The 27350-nt window shown below is 38.0% G+C and overlaps 1 protein-coding gene across 2 annotated transcripts in view; it reads right to left on the minus strand.

Annotated features, from left to right (window-relative positions):
- The window catches only part of Zc3h12b (zinc finger CCCH-type containing 12B), a 216808-nt gene that overhangs the window by 18972 nt on the left and 170486 nt on the right, over nt 1-27350 (minus strand). For both annotated transcript variants that reach the window (XM_048417975.3, XM_085684344.2), the window contains 2 exons: nt 13417-13506; nt 11962-12719 (listed from right to left, as the gene is read on the minus strand). In XM_048417975.3, the coding sequence (XP_048273932.1) occupies nt 11962-12566 (605 nt within the window). In that variant the 5' untranslated portion in view covers nt 12567-12719; nt 13417-13506. The remainder of the gene's footprint in view (nt 1-11961; nt 12720-13416; nt 13507-27350) is intronic.

A 27350-nucleotide genomic window follows, 5' to 3' on the forward strand; every position in this document is an offset into this window, starting at 1 on the left:
TATGTAAATATATCGCATTTTCATTATCCATTCATTAATTAATGGAGATCTAGACTTTTTTCTTTCCTTACTTTTATGGATATAGAAGCAGCAATGAATATGAATGGGCAGGCATCACTATAGTAAGATAGAGCCATTTCACATGTAGCTGAGAGTGGTATAGCTGGCTCATGTGGTAGAACTTTTTCTAACTTTTTGAGAAACCACCCCCACATTGATTTCCAGAGAGGCTGCACCAGTGTGCACTACCACAAGCAGTGAATACATGACTTTCTTTTCCCACATATGTGTCAACATTTGTCAACATTTGTTTTCTGAATCTTAGCCATTTTTGATTGTGTTAGCATAAAAAAATCTCAAAAGTAGTTTTAATTTGTATTTAATTTGCATTTACCTGATGGTTAGGGATGTTGAAATTTCTTTAAATGCTTCATGTTTCTTAACCATTTATAATTCATCAGTTGAGATCTCTCTGTACAATTCCCTGATTATTTAAAAATATTTTTAAACTCTCTCTCTCTCTCTCTCTCTCTCTCTCTCTGTGTGTGTGTGTGTGTGCCTGCCACACATGTGTGGGTGCCTGAGGAAGTCAGAGGCTTCAGATCCTCTGCAGGTTACAGGTTTCTGTGAGCCACCTGATATAGGTGTTGGGAATTGAGCTCTGTTCCCCTGGAAGAGTAATATGTGATCTTAACCACTGAACCATCTCTCCTGCTCAAAGTCCCACTTTTAAATTGGGTTATTGGCTTCTTATTAGTTTTTTGAGTTGATTGTATATTCTAGAAACTAATCCTCTTTCAGATGTATAACAAGTAAAGTTTTTCCCCATTCTGCAAGTTACCTCTTCATTCAAAAGTTGATTATCTGTTGCTTTACAAAAGTCTTGTCATTTCAAACAGTTCCATTAGTAATTGTTGGTTTTAATGCTTGTGCTATCAGAGTCTTATTCAGAAAGTTCTCTTTTGTCCCAATAAGTTAAAATACATTTCCTGCTTTTCCCTGTATCATATTCATGGTTGTGCTGGTTAGTTGTACATCAATTTGACACAGGCTAGAGTCATTTTGGAAGACAGAATCTCAAATGAGAAAATACCTCTATTAGATTGAACTGTGGGCAACTCTGGTTTATTTTCTGAATTGATGATTATTGTGAGAGATCCCAATTCATTATGGGCGGTGCCATCCCTTGGCTGGTGGTCCTGGGTGCTATAACAAAGCAGGATGAGCAAGCTATGGAGATCAAGAGAGTAAGCAGCACTCCTCCATGGCCTCTGCAGTAGTTCCTGTCTTCAGGTTCCTGCCCTGCTTGAAGTCCTGCTCTGATTTCCCTCAGTGATGGACTGTGGTGTGGAACTGTGATAAAATAAACCCCTTCCCCCATAAGTTGCTCTATTTCATGGTGTTCTACAATAGCAATTTAAATCCTAAATAAGACAAAGTCTTAAGTCTCTGAGGTCCCTGACCTATTTGTAGTTTTGTGTGTGTGTGTGGGGGGGGACAAGAATCTGTTCTTTTCTTCTATATAGTCAAATTGCATTCCATTTGACCAACATCATTTATTGAAGATTTTGTCTTTCACTCAGTGTATTTGTTGGCCTCTTTGTCAAAAATCAAGTAGTTTTTAGCAGTTTTCATTGAACCAATCATTTACTTGATTGGTTAGATTTATTCCAAGATATTTTTGAGGCTACTGTGAATGGAATTGCTTCCATGGTTTATTTTTAGTATTGTGGCTCTGTAAATTTTAAATCAAGTATCTGATTACTTTTGCTCAGGATTATTTTGATTATCCTGGTTCTCTGTGCTTACTTATGAATTTTATGTTTTATTTTTCTATTTTCAGGGATTTCCACTGAAATTTTAAATGATACTGCATTTAATCCTTTGATAACAGCAATTTTCACAATATTTATTCTGCTACCCATGAGCATGAGAGAGCTTTTGTTCTTGTAGCATCTTCTTCGATTTCTTTCTTCAGTGTTTTAAATTTTCATTGCAGAAGTCTTTCATCTTCCTGCTTAGGGTTATTTATAAATATTTTGTTATTGAATCTATTACAAGTTGTATTCCTGATCTTTTAAAAATTAATATTTATTTATTCGTCTCTATCCTTTTAGTTAATTTGATTAACAGTTTGTCAATCTTTTTAATTTTTCTCAAATAACCAACTGTTCATCTCATTGATTCTTTGTATTGTTTTTTGTTTATATTTTATTGATTTTAGCATGGAATCTGATTATTTGTTGCCCTTTACCCTTTCAGGGTTTATTTCTTCTTGTTGTTTTAGAGCTTTCAGGTGTATTGTTAAGTTACTCATATGAGATCTCTCCAGTGTTTTGTTTTTCTTTTTGATGTAGGCATTTAATACTATGAACTTACCTCTTTGAATTGCCTTCATAGTGTCTCTTAAGATTGGATAAGTTGTGTTTTCATTTTCATTCAGTTTTAAAAAGTTTTTAATTTCCTTCTTTATTTCTGTCTTCTCCAGTTCTTCATTCGGTAGTAAGCTATTCTGTTTACATGAGTTTCTCTATTTTCTTCTTTTTTCTGTTGTTGATATACAGCTTTAATCCATGGCGGTCAGATATGTTGCAGGGTATTAGTTCATTTTCTTATATCTATTGATATTTTTTTTACATTCTAGCATGTGGTAAGTTTTGGTGTAAGTTCTATGAGTCACTGAAAGGAAAGTATGTTCTTTAGTGTTTGAGTGAAATGTACTGTAGGTAGCTTCTAGGTCCATTTCTTTCATTATATTATTTAACTCTAGCATTTCTGTATTTAGTTTTTTGTCTGAATAACCTGTCTATTCGAGAGAGTGGGGTATTGAAGTCACCATCTTTTACTGTATGAGGGTCAATGTGTAATTTTAGCTGTAATAGTGTTTCTTTTATGAACTTGGTTAGCCTGAGTTTGCTGCACAAATGCTTAGAATTGCACTATCCTCTTGTTGGATTTTTTTATTTCAATGAGTATTTAGTGTTCTTCCCTACCTCTTTTTATTAGTTTTGACTTGAAGTTTATTTAGTAAGATATTTAAATACCATTGTTAGAATATTCTAATTTATCAACCTTCTTCCCAAGACTAGAGTTGTCTTCTGCTTGATATTGCCTAGATTTCCTTTTTTCTCTTTTCTTTTTATAAAATTTTATTTAATTAACGTTTTTTTTTCATTTATTTTACCTATCAACCACAGTTTCCCCTCCCTTCTCTCCTCCCATTCCTTCACCCCAACTCCCATCTACCCCCTCCCCTACTGAGATTTGTATTTGTTTTAGAGAGCTAAGCTTTCCATACCAAAATTTCAATTTAAAAATTTTAATATTTCAATCACTTTATTGAATTCCCCTTTCATATCTTACATTAATTTTGTATTACATCTATCTATTTGTGTGTGTGTGTGTGTGTGTGTGTGTGTGTGTGTGTGTGTGCGTGCGTGCATATGTGTGTTGGGGTACATGATTGTGGGTGTCAGAAGACAACTTGCAGGGAGAGATTGGTTCTTTCCTATCACCATGTGGGTCCTAGAGATTAAACTCTGGTTGTTAGACTTGGCAACAAGAGTCTTTGTTTGTTTAACCATCTTGTTTGCCCATATTTATTTTTTAAAATTATATTTTATCGTAGCATAGAAAGAATTTAGGTTTCTTTTAAAGGCAGCTTTATACATATGTATCATATTTTGTTCTCAAAAAGCCCCATCTTATACTAACATTGCCTGTTCCCCTAGTTGATTCTATTTCTTCTCTCTGTTAGTACCTCTTTCTATTTGCACTTACATGTATCTACTACTCTATATTTCTTATCTTTTACCCCCTTTCATGATCTCCTTTCTTCTTGTTTCACAAACCACAGACATACCACATATCCATCTATCTATCTATCTATTTATCTATCTATCTATCTATCTATCTATCTATCTATCTATCTATCTATTTATCATCTTCTACCTACAAACTTAGGTTCTCTATTTGAGAAAAACACAGTATTAATAAAAAATTGACTTGCAAATGTCATTATTTTGCTTTTCATTATGGTTGCATATAATTTCATTGTGTATAATATAGCACATTTTCATTATTCATTTATTTGGTATGAATGTTATGATTCCATTTTTGACTATTGTGAGTGATGCAGGTATAAACTTTATTGTCAGAGTATCTTGTGGTATATTTACTTAGAAATTATCATTTCTTTAATTCCTTCAGCTGTCTGTGCATAGCTGAATTCATTCAGGAGTCATTCATATACTCTGATTTGATTGAAATTTCTTATGCTTATTTTGAATTCCTTAATAGTTCATCCAATTTACCCTATTGGAGATAATTATTGAACAATGTGCGATTTTTGAGAAGTCATGTTGACATGCACCTGGAATTATATTATTTATTATTTATTTATTTTTTGTTTTGCTTTTTTTGAGACAGGGCTTCTGTGTGTAACAGTCCTAGCTGTCCTGGAATTAGCTCTTGTAGACCAGGCTGGCCTCGAAATCATGGAGATCTGCCTGCCTCTGTCTCCTGTGTGCTGGGATTAAAGGCATGCACCACCACTGCCCGGCTTATTTATTGGTTTTCTAAAATTTATTCATATATATTTATGTGCATGTGTGTGTGTAGATATTTTTAGTAATCAAGTGTGGCTAGGCTTTTACTAGGCTTGAGATGTTGTCACTTGTTGTACGGGACTATTCCTGGGGAGACATGAAAAACTGTCTACTAACCTAAGCTAGGGAACCAATGACAAACCATAGTACAGATACCATCAAAGTCCAACTTGGTGAGTTAATGAGTTTTATTGTGCTTACTTGCAGGAATATATGTAAAAGCTTACTTACAGGAGCAGAAATGACTCAAAGACAGATGCTTCACTAAAGTCCAGCCCAGCATGGTAAACAGCTCAGCAAGGCAGGAAACCTGGAGCAGACTACACAGCTTGCAGACAGCTCAACAGGTTGGAGAGTGTTCTTTTGGTTTTAGTTAGGGTTTCTATCGCTATGATGAAACACCATGACCAAAAAGCAAGTTTATTTGGCTTACACTTCATCATTGCTGTTTATCACTAAAGAACAAGAACTGAAACAGGGCAGGATCTCAGAAGCAGGAGCGATGCAGAGGTCATGGAGAACTGCTTACAGGCTTGCTTCCCACGGCTTGTATAACCTACCTTCTTAGAGAACCCAGGATTATCTGCCCAGGGACAGCACCACCCGTCATGGACTGGGCCCTCCTGCATCGATAACTATATGAGAAAATGCCGTACAACTGGAGCCCATCATTGCATTTCCACAGCTGAGGCTCCTTCCTCTCTGATGACTCTAACTTGTGTTTCATTGGCACACAAAACCAGCCAGAACACCTTCGTAGGTAAATGTCTGCTCTACTTCTTCCAAGCAGCTTGATTTGTCTGAAGGTGTCTTCTATCAACTCCTACTGCGTATTTATACGTGGGGAAGGAAAGAACTATGAATATGGTCAGTTTTAGGGACCTTTTGAGATATTTTGAATTGTTTACTTTGTGATTTTAGGGAGCTTTCCTGCAAGACGGAATGTTTCACCTCCCTTTTTAACATCCTGTGACGTAATGAGTTTTCCTCCAAGATGGAAGGTGTCTTAGTCAGTGCTCTAATGCTGTGAAGAGACACCATGACCACGACAACTTGTATAAAGGAAAGCATTTAATTGGGGCTGGCTTACAGTTTCAGAGGTTTATAGTCCATTCTCATCATGGCCAGGAGCATGGCAGAGTGCAGGCAGACATGGTGCTGGAGAAGTATCTGAGAGTTCTCCATCTGGATTCATAGACAGAAGGAAGAGAGAGAGAGACTCTGGGCTTGGCATAAGTCTTTGAAACCTCAGAATCTGCCCCCTCCATGATACACTTCTCCCAACAAGGCCACAGTTCCTAATCCTTTCAAATTGTGCTACTCTTAGATGACTAAGCATTCAAATATAGGAGTCGCTCTTATTCAAACCACCAGAGAAGGTTTTAACCTCTAGTGGAGTATCAGTGATAAAAGCTCAGCACATGTGAGGTCCTCGAGCCTCAATTTCCTCCAAGAGTAAATATCAATTGCAGAAGCAAGTAAAACAAATCGACTGAAATACTCTAATAGTCAATTAAATATAATTGCTGCTTCAACTCACAACTTCTTTTGGAATAGAGGAGCACAGATAGTATGGTGTCTATTTAGATTCAGTTATTAAGATTAAAAACAAGGAGGAAATAAACAGGAAAACTAGCTATGGAATCTGTACTCTTTTCTGTCTTCCATTTGTGGTAGTTTGAATAGGAATGGCCTCCATAGACACAAGTATTTAAATGCTTGGCCAAAGGGAGTGGCACTGTTAGGCGGTGTGGTCTTGTTGGAGGAGGTGTGGCTTTGTTGGAGGAAATATGTCACTAGGGAGTGGGCTTTGATGTCTCAGAAGCTCAAACTGTATCTAGTGACTCACAGTTCACTTTGTGTTGCCTGCAGATCCAGATGTAGAACTCTCAGCTTCTCCTCCAGCACCATGTCTGCCTGTGTGCTGCCATGCTTCTCACCATGATGATAATGGACTAAACCTCTGACACTGTAAGCCAGCCCCAATTAAATGTTTTCCTTTATAAAAGTTGTCATGTTCATGATGTCTCTTCACAGCAACAGAAACCCTAACTAAGACACCAATGTTTCCTTTCTTCTTTGTAACAGAAATAGTATTTTGCCACCATCATCCACTTCACAGGGTGACTGACCTCAGACTACCCCTTACTTATTATCTGAAGATTGTAGCAATCGATGTATGGGTGTCATGCATTGCATTCTTCCTCCTTTGTTTCGTTTTGATAGGTCATATTTTTTTCTAGAAATTATATTTTTTCTTAAAAATATAAAATTTCAAGGTATTCTGATCCCCTAGATTTGTGAATCAATATATAAATACAACCTGATGAGGATGTTTGTGTTTAGTGTTGCTTATATGTATATTTTGTAAGGCCACTGCTTGAGGTTGGATAACCATTTAGGGAGCTCATCTCTGGGGAAAACTCATTCTCTTTCAGTAATTTTTAATTGCTTGTCGATCTTCATCTAGGGGTGGAGACCTATACAACTTCCCCCATCCATATTGGCATGCTATCTAGTGTTGTCGATGTTCATGTCTTGTTTAAACAAATATACTGTTTACATTTCATACATGTAGTTCCCTGTCATATTTAGGAGTCAACAATCCTGCAGCAGATTTCCTGGGTCTGTGGCTTTCACAATCTATCTTTTGCATCTTCCATGATGTTTCCTGATCCTTAAGTTTTGGGACTGTATTGTAGAATACCTTACTAGCTATCATTTGGCTAGATTTACAATACCAGCCATGATTTCCCTCCTATTGAGTGAACCTTAAGTACAATTAGGCAGCTGTTGGTTACCACAAAGATATAAGTGTCACTGTTATAACTTTGGGGATGTTTCTCCTTGTCGATCATTGTTGTAATTCATCAAAGCCACAGCAAGCTAAGACTACTGAATGATTTTCTTCCTTGTCAGCTTTTCTAGCACCTTCTGGTATTATGAAGGGGAATATTCATAGGTGGAGTCTTTTGGGTCATATCCAGGTTGATTTACCTAAGAATCTCATATCTGAAATGTGTACTTGGCCTTAGCAATAGGAATTAACCTCCAACTTTGAGAGGCAACAAAGGTTCAGTCCCAATATTACTATTTTTTCCTATGTACCATTTTGGGTTTGGCTTTTTCTTGGTTTTCCAGTACCTTGATATCTAACTATGATATCTGAGTTTTCTCTGAAAACTTCTTTAAGTACAGGCACCTATAAACTTCCAAAATGTAAGAGTACTGTATCCCAAAGTTTCTGGAAAATTGTTTTTCATTATCATTTGATGTAAGTGGGCTTTCTGTCTATGTGTAATTTTCATTGGTTAATAAAGAGACTGCCTTGGCCCTTTGGTAGGACAGAAAATTAAGTAGGCGGAGTAAATAGAACAGAATGCTGGGAAGAAGGGAAGTGAGGCAGACGCCATGGAGCCAGCCACCAGGTCAGACATGCTGAATCTTTCCTGGTAAGTCACCACCTCGTGGTGCTACACAGATTATTAGAAATGGATTAATCAAGATGTGAGAGTTAGCCAGTAACTAACTCTCTTGCGATAATGGGCCAAGCAATGTTTAAATGAATACAGTCTCCGTGTTATTATTTCTGGGACAAAGATAGCTGGAACTGGAGTTATGGTGTGTTCTGAGTTAACATGTGGTTGCTAGGAACTGAACCCAAGTCTTTTGCAAGGGCAACAAGTATTCTTAACAGCTAGACATCTCCCCATTCTTATTTCAAGATTTATTTTTTATTTTTTAATTTGTGTGTGTGTGTGTATGTGTGTGTGTGTGTGTGTGTGCACATACTGTGTGGGTGGGTGCCTGTGGAAATCAGAAGAGGAGGTCAAATCCCCTGTAGCTGAAGGTAAATCCCCTGGTCGTGAGTTGATTGTTGTGGGTGCTGAGAACTGAACTCAGGTCATCTGGAAGATCAGTCAGTACCCTTAACAACTGAAGCTTTTTTTTCCAACTCCTTCTATATTTCAGTGAGGATGTAACTGTTAACGACACTAGGGCCATTAAAGAGAAACTCCCTTGATGAGGTCTTTTGTTTTAGAGCAAAACTTTCCCTGTGTAGGGTTCCATATTGTGACAATCTAAAAACATTTGTAAAGAGAGAACTTGAACTGAAAATGCAGCAGAAGGGTTTCTCTGCTCAAAAAAAAAATAACAGTCTAGGAAAGCATTTTCCGAGGCTCAGCAACAACGGCCAGCAAAGGCTGATACTGCCATGATGCAACGGAGCTAGACTGCATCTTGATATCCCAGATGAGCTGGGAAGCACCAGGGTGATGCTTTTACAGACATGGGAAATGAAAGACTTAGGGATCATCAAGTCTTGTACTAAGATTCCTAAGAGGTGTTGAGACCAGTTAATCTACTTTCAAGATGACCCTAGAAGTCCATTGCATGAAACAGGGAAGATAAATTGTAAGTTGCAATGGAAACTCCAGGATGTTGGAGGTACTAGCACTATAAAGACATCTACTGAGAAAAGGTGAGGGGACCAATGGAGTCATCATTAAAGAGAAGCTATATGTGCTACAGTAGCAGTCCTGGAGGGGTAGGGATTCTCAAGGGATTCTCATTGGAGCTCAGATGAAGCCATCAGAAGTAAGTACAACCTGTGAGACATCAAGGTCTATCAAGCTCTTTCTCCTGCTAGGTTTTACTTTTGCTTTGATATGATCTTTCCTTGTTATTATCTGATTTTTGTCCCTTTTGGATTGGGAATGTTTATTCTGGAGCTTTGGATGTTGGTAGGATCTAACTTGTTTTCTATTTTTATAGATATTCACAGTTAAGAGATTTTCTTTTCCTTTTCTTTCGCTTTTCTTTTTGTTTTTTTCAAGACAGGGCTTCTCTGTATAGCCCTAGCTGTCCTGGAACTCACTTTGTAGACCAGGCTGGCTTTGAACTCAGGGATCCACCTGCCTTTGCCTCCCAAGTGCTACGATTAAAGGCTTACACCACCACTGCTCAGATCTAGAAATTTTCTTGGGTCTTAGAAAGGAATTTATGCTTTATAATAGTGTTGGGATGAACCAAATGCATTTGAAACTGAGACTTAAGGGTTGTGAGCCAGAATGTTATGGTTTAAAGTTATGTATTCGGCTATAAAGCTGACAAGCAGTGGAGCTGTGAAGACTAATCTTGAGTGTCAACTTGATTGGAGTTGGAATTTCCTTAAGAATAAACCTCTGACTGTGACTGTGAGGCTGTTTCCAGGAAGACTTAACTGATGAAGAACCACTCTGAATGAACTGCCGTCCTTGACGGAACAAAAGAGCAGTGTCTGAGCAGCAGCATTCATCCCTTTGTGTCAGCTCTCTTGCCTTATAAATGAGAAAAATTACTAGTAAATTCTCCCTTTTCTCGCCTTTCAATGATTTTCTTCCTCCCAATAGCATCCTCATTTGCTGTGGTGTGACCACACACACACACACACACACACACACACACACACACACACACAGGGCGGGGAGGGAGAACATATATACATACATATATGTATATATGTAAGCCTAGGTTATACATATAAGAAAAAATATGTGATAATCTCTGTTTTTTCATTTCAGTACACTCTTTTCTCCCCTCTCTTCAGTTTAGAACTGTTCCTCCTCCATCATATTCCTTCCCTATTATGTGTCATACATAATAGCTATGCATTTTTATCTATTCTCTACAAAGAAAAAAAATCCAGCTTTCCTTCTTTCTGAATCTGACTTATTTTACTTAAAATGATAATCTCACTCAATTTTTCTTCAAACAAAACTCTATTCTGAGCTGGGCATGGTGATGCATGCCTTTTATCCCAGCAGGCAGGGGCAACTAGAACTCTGTGAGTTCAATGTCAACCTGGTCTACAGAGTGAATTCCAGGACAGATTGGGCTATTGTACAGAGAAACCCAGTCTCCAAAACACAAACAAACAAACAACAACAACAAAATCAAGGAAAACTCTTTTCTGTATACACCACAATTTCCTTATCTATGAACTGGTCTGTGGACAGTTAGACTGGGTCTTATCTTGGCTCTTTCGTGGAGTGCGGGGATGAACACAGCTGCAAAACTAGCTCTATGGCATTCTTGGTGTTCTTGGAGCCTTCGGTTATCTATCCAGGACTGGTGCACTTGGATCACATGGTGGTTCTAGCTTTAGGTTTAGTGTGCTTGTGAGGAACAAGCACACTGACTGCCATAGTGATCACACTAGTTCGGTCTCACCACGAGTCAGTATATTAGTTTCCTAGTCTCTCTATAACAAATTGCTACATGTATAATAACTATTCCTTGAAAGTTGAAGAGACCAGAAATCTAAAATCGAAGCTTTGGTAAGGCTACTTTCTTTCCTCAGGCTTCAGATGTTTCCTTATACTTTCCCGCTTTTAGAGTCTACCCTCATTCCTGCGGTCACAGCTCCTTCTTACTATCACTTACTGTGTCTGTAGCACTCTTGGCCAACCTTAATCATACAAGGTAACTTTCCCCAGCTCAAACTCAAGTTAAATACATATATAATGTCTATTTTACTACTTAACAGACTTACAGGCTTCGGAGATTGTCATATGGATATCTTAGCAGGCAAGTATTTATCCTACCACAATCACCAAGTTTAGAAAAAAAACACATGTTTCATTTTAAGGATGTGACAACAAGAAGCATGTTGCTTCTACGTTGGGAAATGACATGAATACGGGTAGCAAGTATAGAAACCAGAATAGTTTACAAGACCTTTAAAGAGTCCAAAATGGTTGAGCGGTGGTGGTAGTGCATGCCTTCAATCCCAGCACGCAGGAGGCATGAGTTTGAGGCCAGCCTAGTCTATAGAGCAAGTTCCAAGATAGGTTCTAAAGCTACACAAAGAAAACCATCTCAAAAAATCATAAAGAGAAAGAGGAAGGGAGAGAAGGAGGGAGGGAAGGAGGGAGGGAGAGACGGAGAGGGAGAGAGAGATATAAAGGATGCGGTCAAGTTAAAGAAAAGTCCACATCATGCATTTGCCTTGAAGGTAGAAAGATCCCAGCATTGTGTACTCGTGATTGGGAATTATGGGAAGTTCCAAAGTAAGCCTTCAACTGGCAATGCATAAGCAGCAGTTTTGAGGATGATTAATCTAGAAAGGACAGGACATAGACACTAAATATTTTGTCTCTGTTGAAGCATCACTAACATCTAATGTTTTGTCAAAAATACTTGCAGGAGAATTGGTAGCAATTCCAGAGAAGGAAAAGCAAGGGAAGGGTAATTCTAGACTCTGTCCACGTATAGGAATGCAAGACACAGACAAGTAAGACCTTCTCATAGTGCTCTGCAATGCAAGACAATTTCCATTTTAAAAGAAGAGGAAAAAATACAGCAGGCTTACCTCATTGCCACATTACTTCCATCAATAACCACTGGTCTTAAGTTATCACTATTGTCTATTTCATCTTCCAGAGACAATTCAGGGCTTGCAATCTCTCTGGAGCTAGCCCCACGGGGCAACACCAGACTCACGTTGACTTGCCCTTCTGAGTCACCTTTGTTTCCAAGTCTGACAAGCTCTGCCAATACATCATTAATAAGTGATTCTGGGCCTAGTTTATTAAGCACTGATTGAATCTGTTCTTCCGCATAGCCCAGCTTTAGAGCAAAGTCCATCTTGGCTTGGTATTCCTTCTCCAGGTCTAGCTTCCCATCCTGTAAAATGCTACTCTGAGAGAAGCTTGGCCGGTCCAGGCAGGGTGACCGACAGAGCTGGCGATGTGGCTTAGAGGGCATCTCTTTCTTTTTCAGCTGAGTATCTGCAGGTTGGCAGCTGTTGTGGCCGCTCTTAAAGCTCAGCTGTTCAGGGTCACTCTCAGAGCTCATCCAGTCTTCAGGGTCAGCATGACCTCGCTCTGTGCTGGCCTTCTGCCTTGGCTGCTGCTTCTCTTCCTTGGAAGCACTCTTCTCCATTTTCGATGTCTCCGCTGCAGCTGTGGCCGTCATCCCGTTCCCTGGATCCGCAGAGATCTAATCAGCTGTTTTTCTTTTTAACCTGCTTGGAATCCATGTACAGTGGCATTCCTCTAGAGTAAAATGTTGGGGTAGCAATGCTGCAAGAGTTGATCTGGTTTTGTATGTTCAGATGTTTGGCAGTCTCTACAAATAAACACATATAGCATAATCATATATAATAAACTTCTGGGAAAAACAGAACACACAGTTTTGCCCTCAGAAATTACAGATTCTTTAGCATTGACTTTTCTATTTACAATGGTATAGAGAATCATTAATTCTCATAATTATAGGCAAAATTTCAAATAGAGTAATAAAGATATAACCCCTGAAAGCACAGCTAAAGTTATTGTTACAAATTTGAGAGAAATTGAATTCTTACAGTGTGTGTGTGTGTGTGTGTGTATATGTGTGTGTGTGTGTGTGTGTGTGTGTGTGTGTGCGTGCTCGCACGTGTGTGTGTGCATGTGTATGAAGGGGTTGTAGACAGGACTCTTTTTCTTTTTCTTTCCTTTTGCTAGCAAAGTATTTCTAGATAACCCCTCCAGATCCTCCTTCTTATGGCTGCAGTTTACTCCTGAGAAGAATCTACTCATCATTACTTTTTACAAAATGTCAGGAATCTCATCTTTTAGAGAATCCAAATAAAGACTAAAACTGCTTTTAGACAACTAACGTATCATGCAAGGGAAACATTACAAAGCGATGTTTTAGATGTGGGAAAGTGTGTGTGTGTGTGTGCAAGTACCCACACACAAGCCTGAACACACTTTGCCACCTCTTTTACTTACTGTAACTGGTAAACAAAAGGAGCGGACGAGCTGTGCTTAGGGATGCATACCTCAAGTCCCATTATTTCAGGAGGCCATGACAGGAGGTTCCCTTGAGCCCTGGGAGAGATATCCCTCCCCGTAGGCAACAGAGGGAGACCCTGTAAAGTTAGAAAAAAGAAAACAAATCAACTTAACTTATTTGATAAACATTAAAATATTAATTACAGAAGAGAATTAGACAATTTAATTTCTAACTTCTCTAGCACACACTTCAACTGTCTTGACAGATTTCAGTTATAATTTTTTCTCTTCTTGGAATTTGAGTTTTTCTTATGTGCAAGGGGAAGACATTCCCTGGTATCTACCAGAATAATTGCAATTACATTACAAGCTTACATAAAAAGAGTGACAAAGATGCTTGGGAAAGTCAATAGAATGCAGTAAATTCTCAATGCAAATTCGCCAAGGAAACAGCAGATTCCACAGTGCACAAGGTTTCTCTTTTGGACAGGGTCTGTCACTGTAGCCCAGACTGGCCTTGAAGTCATAGGAATCCTCTTGACTCAGCCTTCTGAGTGGTGGAATTATAGACGTAAGTTACCACATCTGGTTCACAGCTGTTTTTACATTTTAATTTTATTTTTGGGAAGGTTCTCACCATGTAGTTTGGCTAGCCTTAAACTTGTTACAAAGACCAGAATTCCCTTGAATTCACTGAAATCCCCAGGAGCCTCTGCCTGCCCAGTCATGGAATTAAAGGAATGTACAACCATATGAACCTATGTTTATTTTCATATTTTTTATTTTTGAGATTAAATTACATGATTTTTTTCCATACCCTTTCTCTCTCCATGCACCCCAGATTGCTCTCTTTCAAATGTAAGGCCCTCTTTTTTTCTTGAACTATTCTTACATTTTGTGTATTTTGAGGAAAGTAGAGCAAGGATAGTAGAGCTGCGAGCATGGGAACTCTTTTCAGGCATCAGCTGTGTCCACTAAACTAAAACAAGGTTGTCTATAAAACCAATATACCAGAGACTTCCAGATCATGCCAATTCTATTTATACAAACAAAAAGAAAAGCTACAAATAGGCCTAATAGTGTTATGGCTATTCCTTTACTTTGATATTCTTATCTGGAAACATTAATACAGAAATGAATTTTCTGAGCTGGTATTAAGGAAGTGTGTAATAACTTCTCTAGTGACCACACTACTATTTTTGGCTTTACACTTTTCTTTTAGCTGAGTTTGGTAGCTCATGTTTGTAATTCCAGTCCTTGGAGTCTGATACAGGAATATTTCCATGAGTTCAAGGCAAGCCTGGTCTACACTGTGTGACCATATCTCAAAAAAACTTGACTTCAGTGAATTACCCAATGCAAAGCTACTAATTTTAACTTTGCTTTCCAATTCATCTTCATCTGGGTTGTTCAAACTTTCAAGCTCATTTCCTTTGTAAGTTTTTCATTTACTGATTTATATTTTGTTCTCTTCAGAATAATATCTAGTGTACAAAATGTACTGATATTTTTTGTCTAGCACTTATGCAAAGCTCCAAAATCACTTAAAAACAACCATTTACAGGACTTCGTATTTATTTTGGGTATATATTATTAAGTAGTTATAAAGGACTATGTTGTTGCTCTTAGATAGTATAGTATATGTTACTTTTCAATATATAGTATACTATATATTGCTTTTCCTTCTATCAGGTATTTCACTCCCTTTACATTGACATCCTGTGAACATTTCAACCACGTTCAAGAAGACACACATGATTAAACTCACAGAAAAAGCATTATAGACCAGAAACTCTTATTGAAATCATAGTAACTGTAAATTTCTCACTTAAAGAAAAAAAAACTAGCTCAGTAAAAATAAGCTTGTACCAACCTTTAAAATTATTAAGCAATTTAAAGAAAATTATTGATTATTTGTTCTACATCTTGTATTAGTATATGCCACATGTTTTTATTTGTTTCGGAATGGAATCTGAAACAAATTTCTACATCCATATTCACTGTTTAATTACATTTTAGCTAATAAACAATTTAATATTTTATGATATTTTTATATATAATTTTATCTTGTATATATGTATAAATTTTATGTATTTTAATATAATTGTAACACACACACAAAGTGTGTATGTATGCTCATGTTCACCCCTCCTTTATCCTGTTTTGTCTTCTTCTGGTTCCCTTCTTCCCCCTAATAATGCTCCTCCTGTTTTCGTGCTATTTATATATACTTTTTTTTTTTGAGATACAGGCTGTCATATAGTACAGGCTGGTCTAGAACTTGATAGCTGAGGATGGTCTTGAGCTTCAGATTCCCCCCACCTCCACCTCTGAAGTGCTAGGATCATAGCTATGGACCACCACATTGGGCTATACACATATTTAAGGTTAGATTTCCTATATAAGAGAGAATGGACAATATTTGTCCGTCTTTTCTTGTTACCTCCTCATCCACTATTAGACGCCTTACTCATTCAACAGAATGTCATCCAACAGAACAGTAATTCTACTGTTAAGTTTAAGTCTAGATCTTACATATGTTTAAGTGTAGATTCTACATACGAGTGTATTTGTCTTTCTGAGTCATATTTGTCTTTTTAAAGCTGGTTTATTTCACTTAATATGTTATTTCCATTCCCAGACAAATGGCACAATTACATTCATTTTACTGCCAAATTAAACTGTTGTGCACATAGGTCTACCACATCTTTCTTTTCTGTTTGCTGATGGCCACCTGGGCTTTCTCTCTATCTTAGCTACTGTAATTAATGTTTAATGCTGTAATAACCACCGATGTGTATGTCACCTCTGAAGTATGAAGTTTTATTACCTTCTAGTACTCTTCCTAGTCACTTTTAAAATCTATGATTTTTAGTTCTTTGGCTAAAGATCCATTTTTGAATGGTCTTTCTAACCCTGGAGCTTAACACATTGTCAAATACTGTTCTTATGAATGAAGAGGTGCCATACTCCTGCTGCCTTGTCTCAAGAAGTTTGCAAACCTACATCTAGGTTTTCCTGGGACAGCTCTCAGTTTGTGAACACTGTTTTAGCATAATTACGAATGAAAATTCTGTCATTCTCTTGAGTCCCAGATTGAGTAAAATGGGAGGAGGGATAAGAAAGCAATGGGGGCAGATGGGGAATATGATCAATACACATTGTTTGTATGGAAATGTCATAATGATGGTCACTATTTTGTACACTTAATATAAAAATTTAAAATACAGGTTGGAGAGATGGCTTGGAGGTTAGGAGCACTTGTGCTTCCAGAGGATTCAGGTTTGATTCCCAGTACTCACTTGGTGCTTCACAGCCATCTGTAATTCCAGTTCCAGTGAATTTATGGCTTCTAGCTTCTAAAAACATCAGGCACTCAGGCAGTGCACATATAAACATGAAGGCAAATACTCATACATATAAGTATTTAAAAATTAATGTGAAAAGAAAGAAAAAAGAAAAAAATGAATGTGACTGTCTTGGTCAGTGTTCTATTTCTGTGACGAGACACCATGACCAAGGCAGTCCTTTTAGTCACTGTCATGGCAGGTAGCATGGCAGTACACAGGCAAACACGATGCTGGAGAAGCAGCTGGGAGTTCACATCTGAATCCCCAAGCAACAGCAGAGAGAGAGAGAGAGAGAGAGAGAGAGAGAGAGAGAGAGAGAGAGAGAGAGAGCCACTAGACCTGGCTTGGGCTTCTGGAACTCCAAAACTCACCCACAGTGACCCTTTCCTCCAACATGCCACATCTACTCCAACAAGGCTACAATGGCTAATTCTTTAGTAGTACCACTCACTAGTGACCAAGCATTCAAATATATGAGCCTACTGGAGGCCATTTTTATTCAAACCACCACATTCCACTCCCTGGCCCCCCATAGGCTTGTAGCCATATCATAACGTAAAATACATTTAGTCCCACTTTAAAAGTCCCATAGTCTATCACAGGCCTCCAGTAGAAGACATGGCCTAGATTAAATCTGCATTAAATATCCGGATTAAAGGTGTGTCTTTCTGCCTCAAAGATTCAGAATAGAAGTAGATCTTCCAACTTTAAATAAGCAGAATTTCCTCACAGATATGCCCTCCATTTTTGGCTTTTAGTTAATTCCAGATGTAGTTAAGTTGACAACCAAGAGTAACTATCACAGTGACAGTCTGTCACTTTAAAATGGAGATTTGATATAGATAGAAAAATGGATATCTGATTATAAATTGTGCCTAGTTGTTATTTATTTATTTAAAAGCCTATGGTGTTATAAATTGTACTTTAAGAAAAAAGTAACAATCTCTGGACAGTAAAGAGTCTTTAAAATGGGGGGGGGAGGGAGGATATGGGGAGGAACTGGGAAGAGAGGAGGGAGAGAGGAGAAACGAAAAAAATTAGTAATAAAAATGTGTTTTGTATTATAGGCTCAAAGATCTTTAATTATGGCTAGAATCCACTTATGAGTGAGTACATACCATATTCCTCTTTTTGGGACTGGGTTACCTCACTCAGTAAAGCATTTTCTATTTCCATCCGTTTGCATGCAAAATTCAAGATGTCATTGTTTTTTAACCGCTGAGTAAAACTCTAATGTGTATATGTTCCACACCTTTTTAAACCATTCTTCTATTGAGGGGCACCTAGGTTGTTTCCAGGTTCTGGCTATTACAAATAACGCTGCTATGAACATAGTTGAACAAATGCTTTTGTAGTATGATAGGGCATCTCTTGGGTATATTCCCAAGAGTGGAATTGCTGGGTCCTGAGGTAGGTTGACTCCCAGTTTCCTGAGAAACCGCCACACTGATTTCCACAGTGGCTGCACAAGTTTGCATTCCCACCAACAATGGATGAGTGTTCCCCTCACTCCACATCCTCTCCAGCATAGGCTATAATTGGTGTTTTTGAGTTTAGCTATTCTGACAGGTGTAAGATGGTATCTCAAAGTTGTTTTGATTTGCATTTCCCTGATCGCTAAGGAGGTTGAGCATGACCTTAAGTGTCTTTTGGCCATTCGAAGTTCTTCTGTTGAGAATTCTCCTAGAGAAGCTAAATAAGAAAGTGAACCTGAAGAAAATCATATAGTTATCCTCCTGGATATTGGAAGTAGACAAGATTGCCAGGCAAACTTGGGGGCATGTGGGGGGGGGGGGCGTGGGAGGGTTGGGGAGTGGATGTAAGGAGAGTTGGGTAGAGAGAAGGGAGAAGGGGAGGATTCGGGATAGTTTGGGGGAATGGGATGAGTGGGATGGAGGAAGGATGGATATGGGAGCAGGGAAGTAAATATCTAAACTAAGGGAGCCATTTTAGGGTTTGTAAGAGACTTGATTCTAGAGGGGTCCCAGGTCCAAGGAGAGATCTCCAGATTGTTTCCTGGGCAGCAGAGGAGAGGGTGCCTGATCTGGCCTCTTCCCATAACCATACTGATGAATATTTTGCATATCACCATAGAACCTTCATCTGGCGATGGATGGAGATAGAGACAGAGTCCCACATTGGAGCACTGGACTTAGCTCTTTAGGTTCAAATGAGGAGCAGAAGAAGGGAGAACATGAGCAAGGAAGTCAGGATCACAAGGGGTGCGTCCACCCACTGAGACTGTGGGACTGATCTAATGGGAGCTCACCAAGGCCAGCTGGACAGGGAGCGATGGAGCATGTTATCAAAATGGACACTCTTGAACGTGGCTGGCAATGAAGGCTGACTGAGAAGCCAAGGACAATGGCATTGGGATTTAATTCTACTGCATGGTCTGACTTTGTGGGAGCCAGGTTTGTTTGGATGCTCACCTTTAAAGACCTGTATGGATGGGAGAGGGCCTTGGACTTTCCAAGGGGCAGGGAACCCTGACTGCTCTTAAGACTAGAGAGGAGGGGGAGGTGGGGAAGGGGAGGGAAAAGGGAGGCGGGGAAGAGATGGAAATCGTTAATAAATAAATAAATAAATAAATAAATAAATAAATGTGTTTAGTACTAGCTGTGTTGGGGTCACTAAATTGGGCACTGACTGTTATATTCATAGGGTAGGGAGGGTGAGTTGGGCTTCTGTAACTCTTTTTTCCTATCACTGATGCTGGGATTAAGGATATTTTGAACAAGTGTCCAATATCTGACAGAGCTGCTGTTGCTTTTGTAGCTCTCCATCTCTGCACATCGGAATTCTCTGCTGGACATACTTAACACTGAAGTCTGCAGGCTGAACAGCTTCTCCCATTCTCTGGAGACTCCTCAGAATTTATCCCCTGAGGTGACTGACCTCGGGGTTGGGGGTAGGGGGTTGGGTTGTAAGAAGTAATCACAACACCCAGATCTGTACAGACAAATTACCTGTCCTTGTGTTTTCAAAATCTGGGAAGTGTTAAACCTGCTATGGGGACAAAACTATTGATTTCAAGGAGTCTGCTGTAGCTTCAGAATTTGCAGTCTCTATAGTAGTAAATAGAAGATAGGTGCCTCCAGACATTGATTTATCTGCTGTTCTGGGATATTAAAGTCCAGAGTTATGGGGTCTGTTCCCAGCCACAGAGGGAAAGTTACTTTTTCCTGTGTACTTTACTTTCTGGACTGTTTTTTTGACACATGTTGTTTTCGGTTCATCCATCTTACTGTCCACAAGTGTCTCTCAGGTACGTCCTGGGGCAGTGGCCAGTTTAACTTGGGCTTCCTGACTTGTGGTTGGTTATCTTCTGAGCCCCCAGAACGGTATAGTTTTAAACAAATTCCTTATCATTACAGTGCCCAGACACTGCCCCATCTCAAGCCTGTAGACTGATAGAGAGGGATTGTACTTCACTGCTGACCCATCTGCTGGCAGAATCACTGTCTCATCAGAACTCACAACTGAATTTGAGGGTTTCCATGGTTGTGGGTTGTCTTTTGGGTAGTAGTGCAAATGTTTACACTAGGGTTTCATCTTAATTTCTTTTCCTTTTGCTATGATAAAATACTCTGAGAAAAGCAACTTAAGGGAGAAGGGTTTGATTTAGCTCACAGTTCAGGATACAGTCTGTCAGTAGGGAAGTCACAGTGGCAGGAGCTTTGAAGCAGCTGCTTGTATTATGTCTACAACCAGAAGTGAAGAATGAATGAATGCATGCATATACTTAGCTCACTTTCTCCACTATTATAGAACCCAGGATTTCCTGCCTAGGGAATGGTGCCCTTTCATAGTGGGTAGATCTTCCCACATCAATTAATATAAGCATGAAGATCTTGTATAGGCATGCCTGGAGGACACTCTTCTAGGTAATTCTGGTTTGGTCAAGCTGACAGTTAACACTAACATACCGCCTAGCCTATCTTCTGAATGAAGACTCTGCTTGTCCTCATTCTGGGGACCAACAGAGCAACAGAGCTGGAGCTGTGGCTGGCGTGGCTTACTTTTTTTTATTGCGTCTTTCTTTTTCTCCTTACCTTTTGGGCATCTTCTTACCTTCCTGATTTTCAAACTTTGTATCTCTATTTGAAATTGAGTCGAATCTTTTCTTATTCTGACTCCTCTCCTTCATTAGACCATGCAAAGTAGTTTTGAATCTACTACCCTACTCATAAGTCTCTAAAATTTCCTCTATTTTTTTTTTTAGTGAGGAGCCTATCATATTCAGTTTACAGTCCTAAGCTAATGTACCTAACTTCATCTGAAATCAGATAATTTCTATATAAGTCAATGTTTTGAAGTATTGAAGATTAGTACTTTCACAATTGAAATTTTAGGAGGAGTATGTACAGTTTATCCTATAACAAATGGCTACCATGAAATCTTTTTCTGTTAAATATAGCATCTAGTTCTTTGTAAGGAAATTTCTATTTCCTTCACTTTTCCTAATATATATTTCACAATTTCTCATTCCTTTGAATGATCTATAATTTTTATCTTCCTCTTTCATCTCAAGTACCATTGGATCTACTGGATCATCAAGGTCCATTTGAAAAAACACTTTCCAGAGCATCCCTATGCTATTCTATAGTCTTTTCTTTTTTCCCCATAACCACCCAAAATTAGAAGATATTTGAGCAACATGGTAAATGAAGTAGAGTAACACATTCAAATAAACAATGTGGTGTTTCTCAAATACAAAAAGAATCATTAAACATTATGCATTTTTCTTGGTTATAGGAGAGAATCAGTACAACATAGTCTTCACCTGAGAAAGATTTTCTGATCATGTCCCAAGTCACTGGACCTTCTAGAAATTTCATGGGTAGAAAGTCCCTTAGTACTAGTGAGATTTATTTTTCATACTCCAACTGAAAATATCTTAATGAGTCTAGTATAACTGTTTCTCCTTGTTTATCAGATTGAATCAGCATAATGCTACCAACAAAATGGATCTGTGTAAAGAAATATTGATCAAAATGGTGGCAAACTAAATTAAGAAACCTGATGAGTTGATATGTACTTGATGTGGGACAGTGAGTGCGTAGTGCTGAAAGCAAACTTCTGGTGATGACTGTTGTTGACAGATGTGTGGATAGAGGTTCGCCATACCAACAGTATCATGCCAGGAAGATGAAGATGTATTAACTTTTTCAAAGCATAAAGCTACACATGGAATTACCTCCTAAGTAAGTATGCGTATGGTCAGAGAGCAGTGCTCTCTTCAGTCTTTATAAGAGAAGCTTCTTTTGGTCATCAATGACAGTCAATGACACATTTAAGACTCCTCAGAGTGTTAAAAATAAGTGACTGCTAAGTGTTCAGTCCTCAATGAAACATTTGTATCAGCCCTTCCAAGGCTTAGAGAGAATTGTAGAAAGGAGCAGAAAAATGTAAGCTCCAAATGATATTGAGGAGAGGTGTGAAACATTGTCTTTTATGTGTGACATGCCATAGACCTCATGAATTCATAGTACGTATGGTTATCTTCATGGAGTCTACGCAAGACTAGACCGCTAACATTCAGTCATAGATGTGGGAGGAGATTGTGGGACACAGTGAGAGTTATTAGTGGTTGATGACTGTTGTGGGAAGAGTAGACATTCTCATCAGTGCTGTAGCCATTTGTTACCTATGTTACAGTGGATAGGTCCACACATCCCATGTGGGCAGCCTTGGTTAAACTCAGTGGTCACAAAGTGAAAACAAAACAAAATAGTTCTAGTGGGAGGAGGACTTGTTGGGAGATGGGGCTGGAGTGGTGAGAACGTAATTTATACATGTATGAAATTTTCAAAGAATAAATTCCTTTTAAAATCTACATTTAATATGGCAGATGTGATTAAATCATTACCTGCTAAAACCTTAGAACAATCTGTTGCCATTTCCTGGAGTTTTTATATTCTCTCTCTTTTTCTTCTCTATAGTCTTAATGTATTGCTCAGGCTTATAGTTCACCTAGTGACCTTCCTGCCTCTGCCTCATATGTGTTGGCATCACAGGTGTGCACCACCATGTCATAGGTGATGATCTGAGTGAGAAATGTCCACCATTGGCTCATGTATTTGAACACTTAGTCTCTAGTTTGTGGCAGACTACTTGGGGAGGTTATGGAGCTTTTGAGACATGAAGCCTTGTTAGAGAAAGAACTTCATTGACAAAGGGCTTTGAGAGTACATATCCTCTCCATACTTCCTATCTGTCTGCTGTTGTGTCAACAAAAGGTGACTGTCCTCTCTCTCTCTCTCTCTCTCTCTCTCTCTCTCTCTCTCTCTCTCTCTCTCCTCTCTATTCTATCCATCACCTACTGCTATGCCATTCCTGCCTTTATGGACTCTAATCCTATAGAACCATAAGCTAAAATAAACTTTCTGCCATAAGTTGTTTCTGACCATGTAATTTTATCATAGCAACAGAAAACTAGCTAACACTGATCATGGTAACGTGAGACAGCACTGTTGCTGCGAAGAAACTTTTTGAAGGCTCGCAGAAACCTTTGGAACTTTGAACTAAATAAAACATTAAATACTATAAGAAGAACTTAAAGTGCGGCTCTCCTAAGAGCCTGGAAGACAGAAGTGCTGAGAGTAATATGGCAGATAGAAGTTTGATGCATGAGGTTTCAGTGGGGAAGAAGGTTTCTGTTAGTGACTGGGAAATAGCTCATTAACATGATGTTTTGTCAAAGAATATAGCTGTTTTCTGCCTATGTCTTAAGAATTGATGTGAGGCTGGATTAAAGAGTAAGGATCTAAGTTATTTGATGGTGGAAACTTCAAGACTGCCTACCATTGAGTATGTGGCATAGTTATTGTGGATAGGTGTTACAATGGTCTATAATGAAAAATAGCAAGTTGGGAAGAAAGAAATACAAAATGTACAGATTAGCGAGGGAAAGAGCTTAATGTTACAGCCAAGGTATGTGCTGAAAGATAAGTTCTAAATGCTAACGACATGTATATTATACAGACTGAGAAGGTTTTATATAAATATATACATGTTATATATATATGAACAAATGTTTTATTTATATATGTATTTATATAAATATATTTTTATATATTTAGGAAATATATATGTAGGTAATAATAAAAAGACATCAGTAGTTAGGTCTTAGAGACACTGAGTGAGAAGGGAAGACAAACTGTGACCATGGGACACCATTACATGTACTATAGTCATGGACTGAATACTAGCATTCATCTCTTTGTTTCTTTACTGCAGATAGTGTTCTTGACACCGTCTTCCCTACCATGATGAATTATATTCCCAGTGCTTATTTAATATATGTTTTTGATTTCACAGGAAATCATAGTTAAGTGATTTTCTTGAGTCCAGATGATACTGTTTTTTGTTGTTGTTCTTGATATTTTGTTTCTAAAGTGTTGTGATATGGGATTTCCCTCTGTATGTTGTGACTACCATTGGTTAATAAAGAAACAAGCTTGGCCTGATAGGGTAGAACAGAGTTAGGCAAGGAAAACTAAACTGAATGCTGGAAGAAAGAAGGGCAGATTCACAGAGAAGCCATGTAGCCCTGCCAGAGACAGACACTGGAACTTTAGTCTGTAAGCCACAGCCAAGTGGTGATACACAGATGAATAGAAATGGGTAAAATTAATATGTAAGAACCTATAAAAAGCTAGAGCTAAAGGGACAAGAAGTGATTTAATTAATACAGTTTCTGTATGATTATTTTGGGGCTAAGCAGCTGGGAACTAACTAGTGACCTCCTTACAACAGTGTTGAGACTGTTAAATACCAGGGAACCTTTTAGAGATAGATTATATGCACATTTCGTTTTTTAATTTTATGTTTGAGATTGTAATTTAATTACATTTATTTCTTCCCTATCCTCCCTCCCCATTCTCCTTCAAATTCTTTTTTCATTACTACTGAAGACATAAGTATTTGTGTATACATTTATAGTCCCAAATGTAACCTGATGAGTCTATATAACATTTCTTGTATGTATGTTTTCAGGGTTGATCATTTAACTGGACAACCAGTTGGTGTGCTCTTCCCTGGATAGGAGAACCACCTCTCCTGCTTCCAATTTTACTCAGTTGCCTGTAGTTCTTTGTAAGGCACCATGGGGTTTTTCCTAAGTTTGGCCTGTTCATTGGTGCCATCCTTGTTTAGCTCATGTTGGAGTGGTACAGTCGGTGGGACTTTGTGAGTATAGCTTCTGATGTTACTAGGAGACACCATCTCACAACAAGTTCCCTGATCTTCTAGCTCTTACGATCTTTCTGCTCCTCTTCTATGATGTTTTCTGAGCCTTAGGTATGGTATTGTGTTGTAGATGTATACACTGGGACTGGGCTCCACAACTCTGCATTTTAATTGGCTGAGGTTTTTTGTATTGGTTTCCATTTGTTGCAAAAAAAGTGTCCTTGATGAGGGGGAAAAGGCTAAACTTATCTCTGGGTTTAAGGACCAATATTTATAGATTGTCATTAGGGACCATGCTGGTTTAGTAAATTAGTGGTTGTAGATTCTCCTCCAATAACCGTAATTTCACTAACACCAAGTAGTTATCTGGGTTTCCAGTGCCAGTCTATTTCTTAACAACACATAGGCATTGGCCTTGCTAAGAACAACAAATATAAAGTAAGTGGACAGCTAGTACAAGGGCCATCACATGACGGTTATCCACTTAATATTAATTTTATGACATTTTCTTCATATTCTTACTATGGGAACTTACTATCTACAAAGCACTTTCACATTTGTTACTTCAGTTTGTTCTCACAAGAACTATATAAGGTAAGGATTATACTTTTATTACTGATGAGATAGTATTTTCAGTAAAAGTAAATGAATTGCCTAGATTTACAGTCTATAAAAAGAGGCAGAACTACAATTTCCACTTGGATTTTCTTACTTCATATTAAGGATTTTTGACACAATATCAAAATTGCCTATGATTTGGGTATTCTTAGTGAATACTAAAAAATTAAAGATATGATTAAAACTAACATATGTCATGAGGAATTTTTTTCTAAATCTTAAGGTTGCACAAAACAAAAAGACTTATATGGTAAACCTTCTTTGAAAAATATCTGAATGCTTCTAAACTATATTCTCAAAGAAGCTTCAATTCTTTGAGCAGTTGTATAAAACTGTACATGACTCTAGAATCAGAATGAACTTTGCATTGCGGCTTTTAGCTAAATAAATAAGATATTTAAAAATGGAAAGTTTTGTTTCTATAGTTACAAAAGATACACCTACTCTGAAAAAATATGATTTCTACTTTTGTAATATATGAAAAATGTAGAAGAAAAATGTCATAATCAACACCTGTCTTTCTTTTCTCCCCTCCCCTTTCCTTCCTTTATTTCCCTGTTTCTTCATTAATTGTATTCTGGGGATTGAATACAATCCTTGAGTACATCCAAAGTCTCAAGGATGACATAAAAGCACTTTACCACTGCAATATGTCCTAGCTGGAAGGTGTTCTCTATATTGTTGAAAAAGGCTGTTTCTTTAACTAATGCTGTTTTCCCCCCTCCACATTTACACATGAGGGCTGATAAAGTATTTTCTGAGTATATCATGGAAAAATGTTTTTTAATGAAAATAGAGTAGAAACTCATTTATTAGTCATGATTTTATATTGGTTATTCAGTTTCTTTTAATTGCTATAATAGAAGCCAGAAAATAAATCCACACAGGTACGGCCCACCTGAGTTTTAATGAGTCCCAAAACATGCTTTGGAGAAAAGAAAGCCTCTTCAACAAGTGGTTCTGAGGGAAAAAAACCCACAAACATGTACAAGTTTAAAGGTATCTCTACATCTTTAAGCGGTATAAAAATTCAGTTCATAATGACTAAGACCTTAATGTAAGTCTAAAACTGCTAGAAGAAAATTTAGAGAAAATACTTCAAGTTTTAAGCCTAGGAATGACTTTCATAAAGAAATCTAATAGCTCAATAAATAAATTCAAAGAGGACAAATATGATTTCATGAAATTAAAAATCTTCTGCACAACAGAGGAATTGATTAATTTAAGAGACAACCTACATAATATGTGAAAATATTTGCTAACTATGGATGCCCAAGAAGCAGCTATAATATGTAAAGAGCTCAAAAATGAAATAGCCTAACCACCAAATAGCTTAATCAATAAATGGGCTAAAGAAGCAGACAGGCAGTTCTTAAATATGGATAAATGACCAATAAATATAAAAATGTTCAGCATCCTTAGCTATCAGTTGTGGTAGCCCACATTTAACTCAGTTTCCATTCTGGTGTCCATTCTGACTTAACAGCCATTTGAATTCAAGTTTGTCTGCTCTGCGTGCTCAAGTATCCTTGAGGGCTGTGAGAGAGTTCTGATAAAGCCCATGAGAAAGAGCATTTTTGCCCATTAGCGAGAACACATTATCTATTTAGGTACAGGCTGTTGAATGCCAGCCAAAGGCACATCTAGGTTAAAAATATTGTAAAAACTGTTTGCAGGACTCATTGGGATAGGCAATTGTAGTGGCATTACAATTGTATGCTAATAAATAAGGACTGCCTGAAGATCTGAGAGGAAAAAACAGTCCCACTAGTTACCCTTACAGAACAGATTATGGCAACACATACCTTTAATCTCAGTAG

Source organism: Myodes glareolus, chromosome X, assembly GCF_982192425.1.
Source record: "Myodes glareolus chromosome X, mMyoGla1.1, whole genome shotgun sequence".
NCBI classification, from domain to species: Eukaryota; Metazoa; Chordata; class Mammalia; order Rodentia; family Cricetidae; genus Myodes; species Myodes glareolus.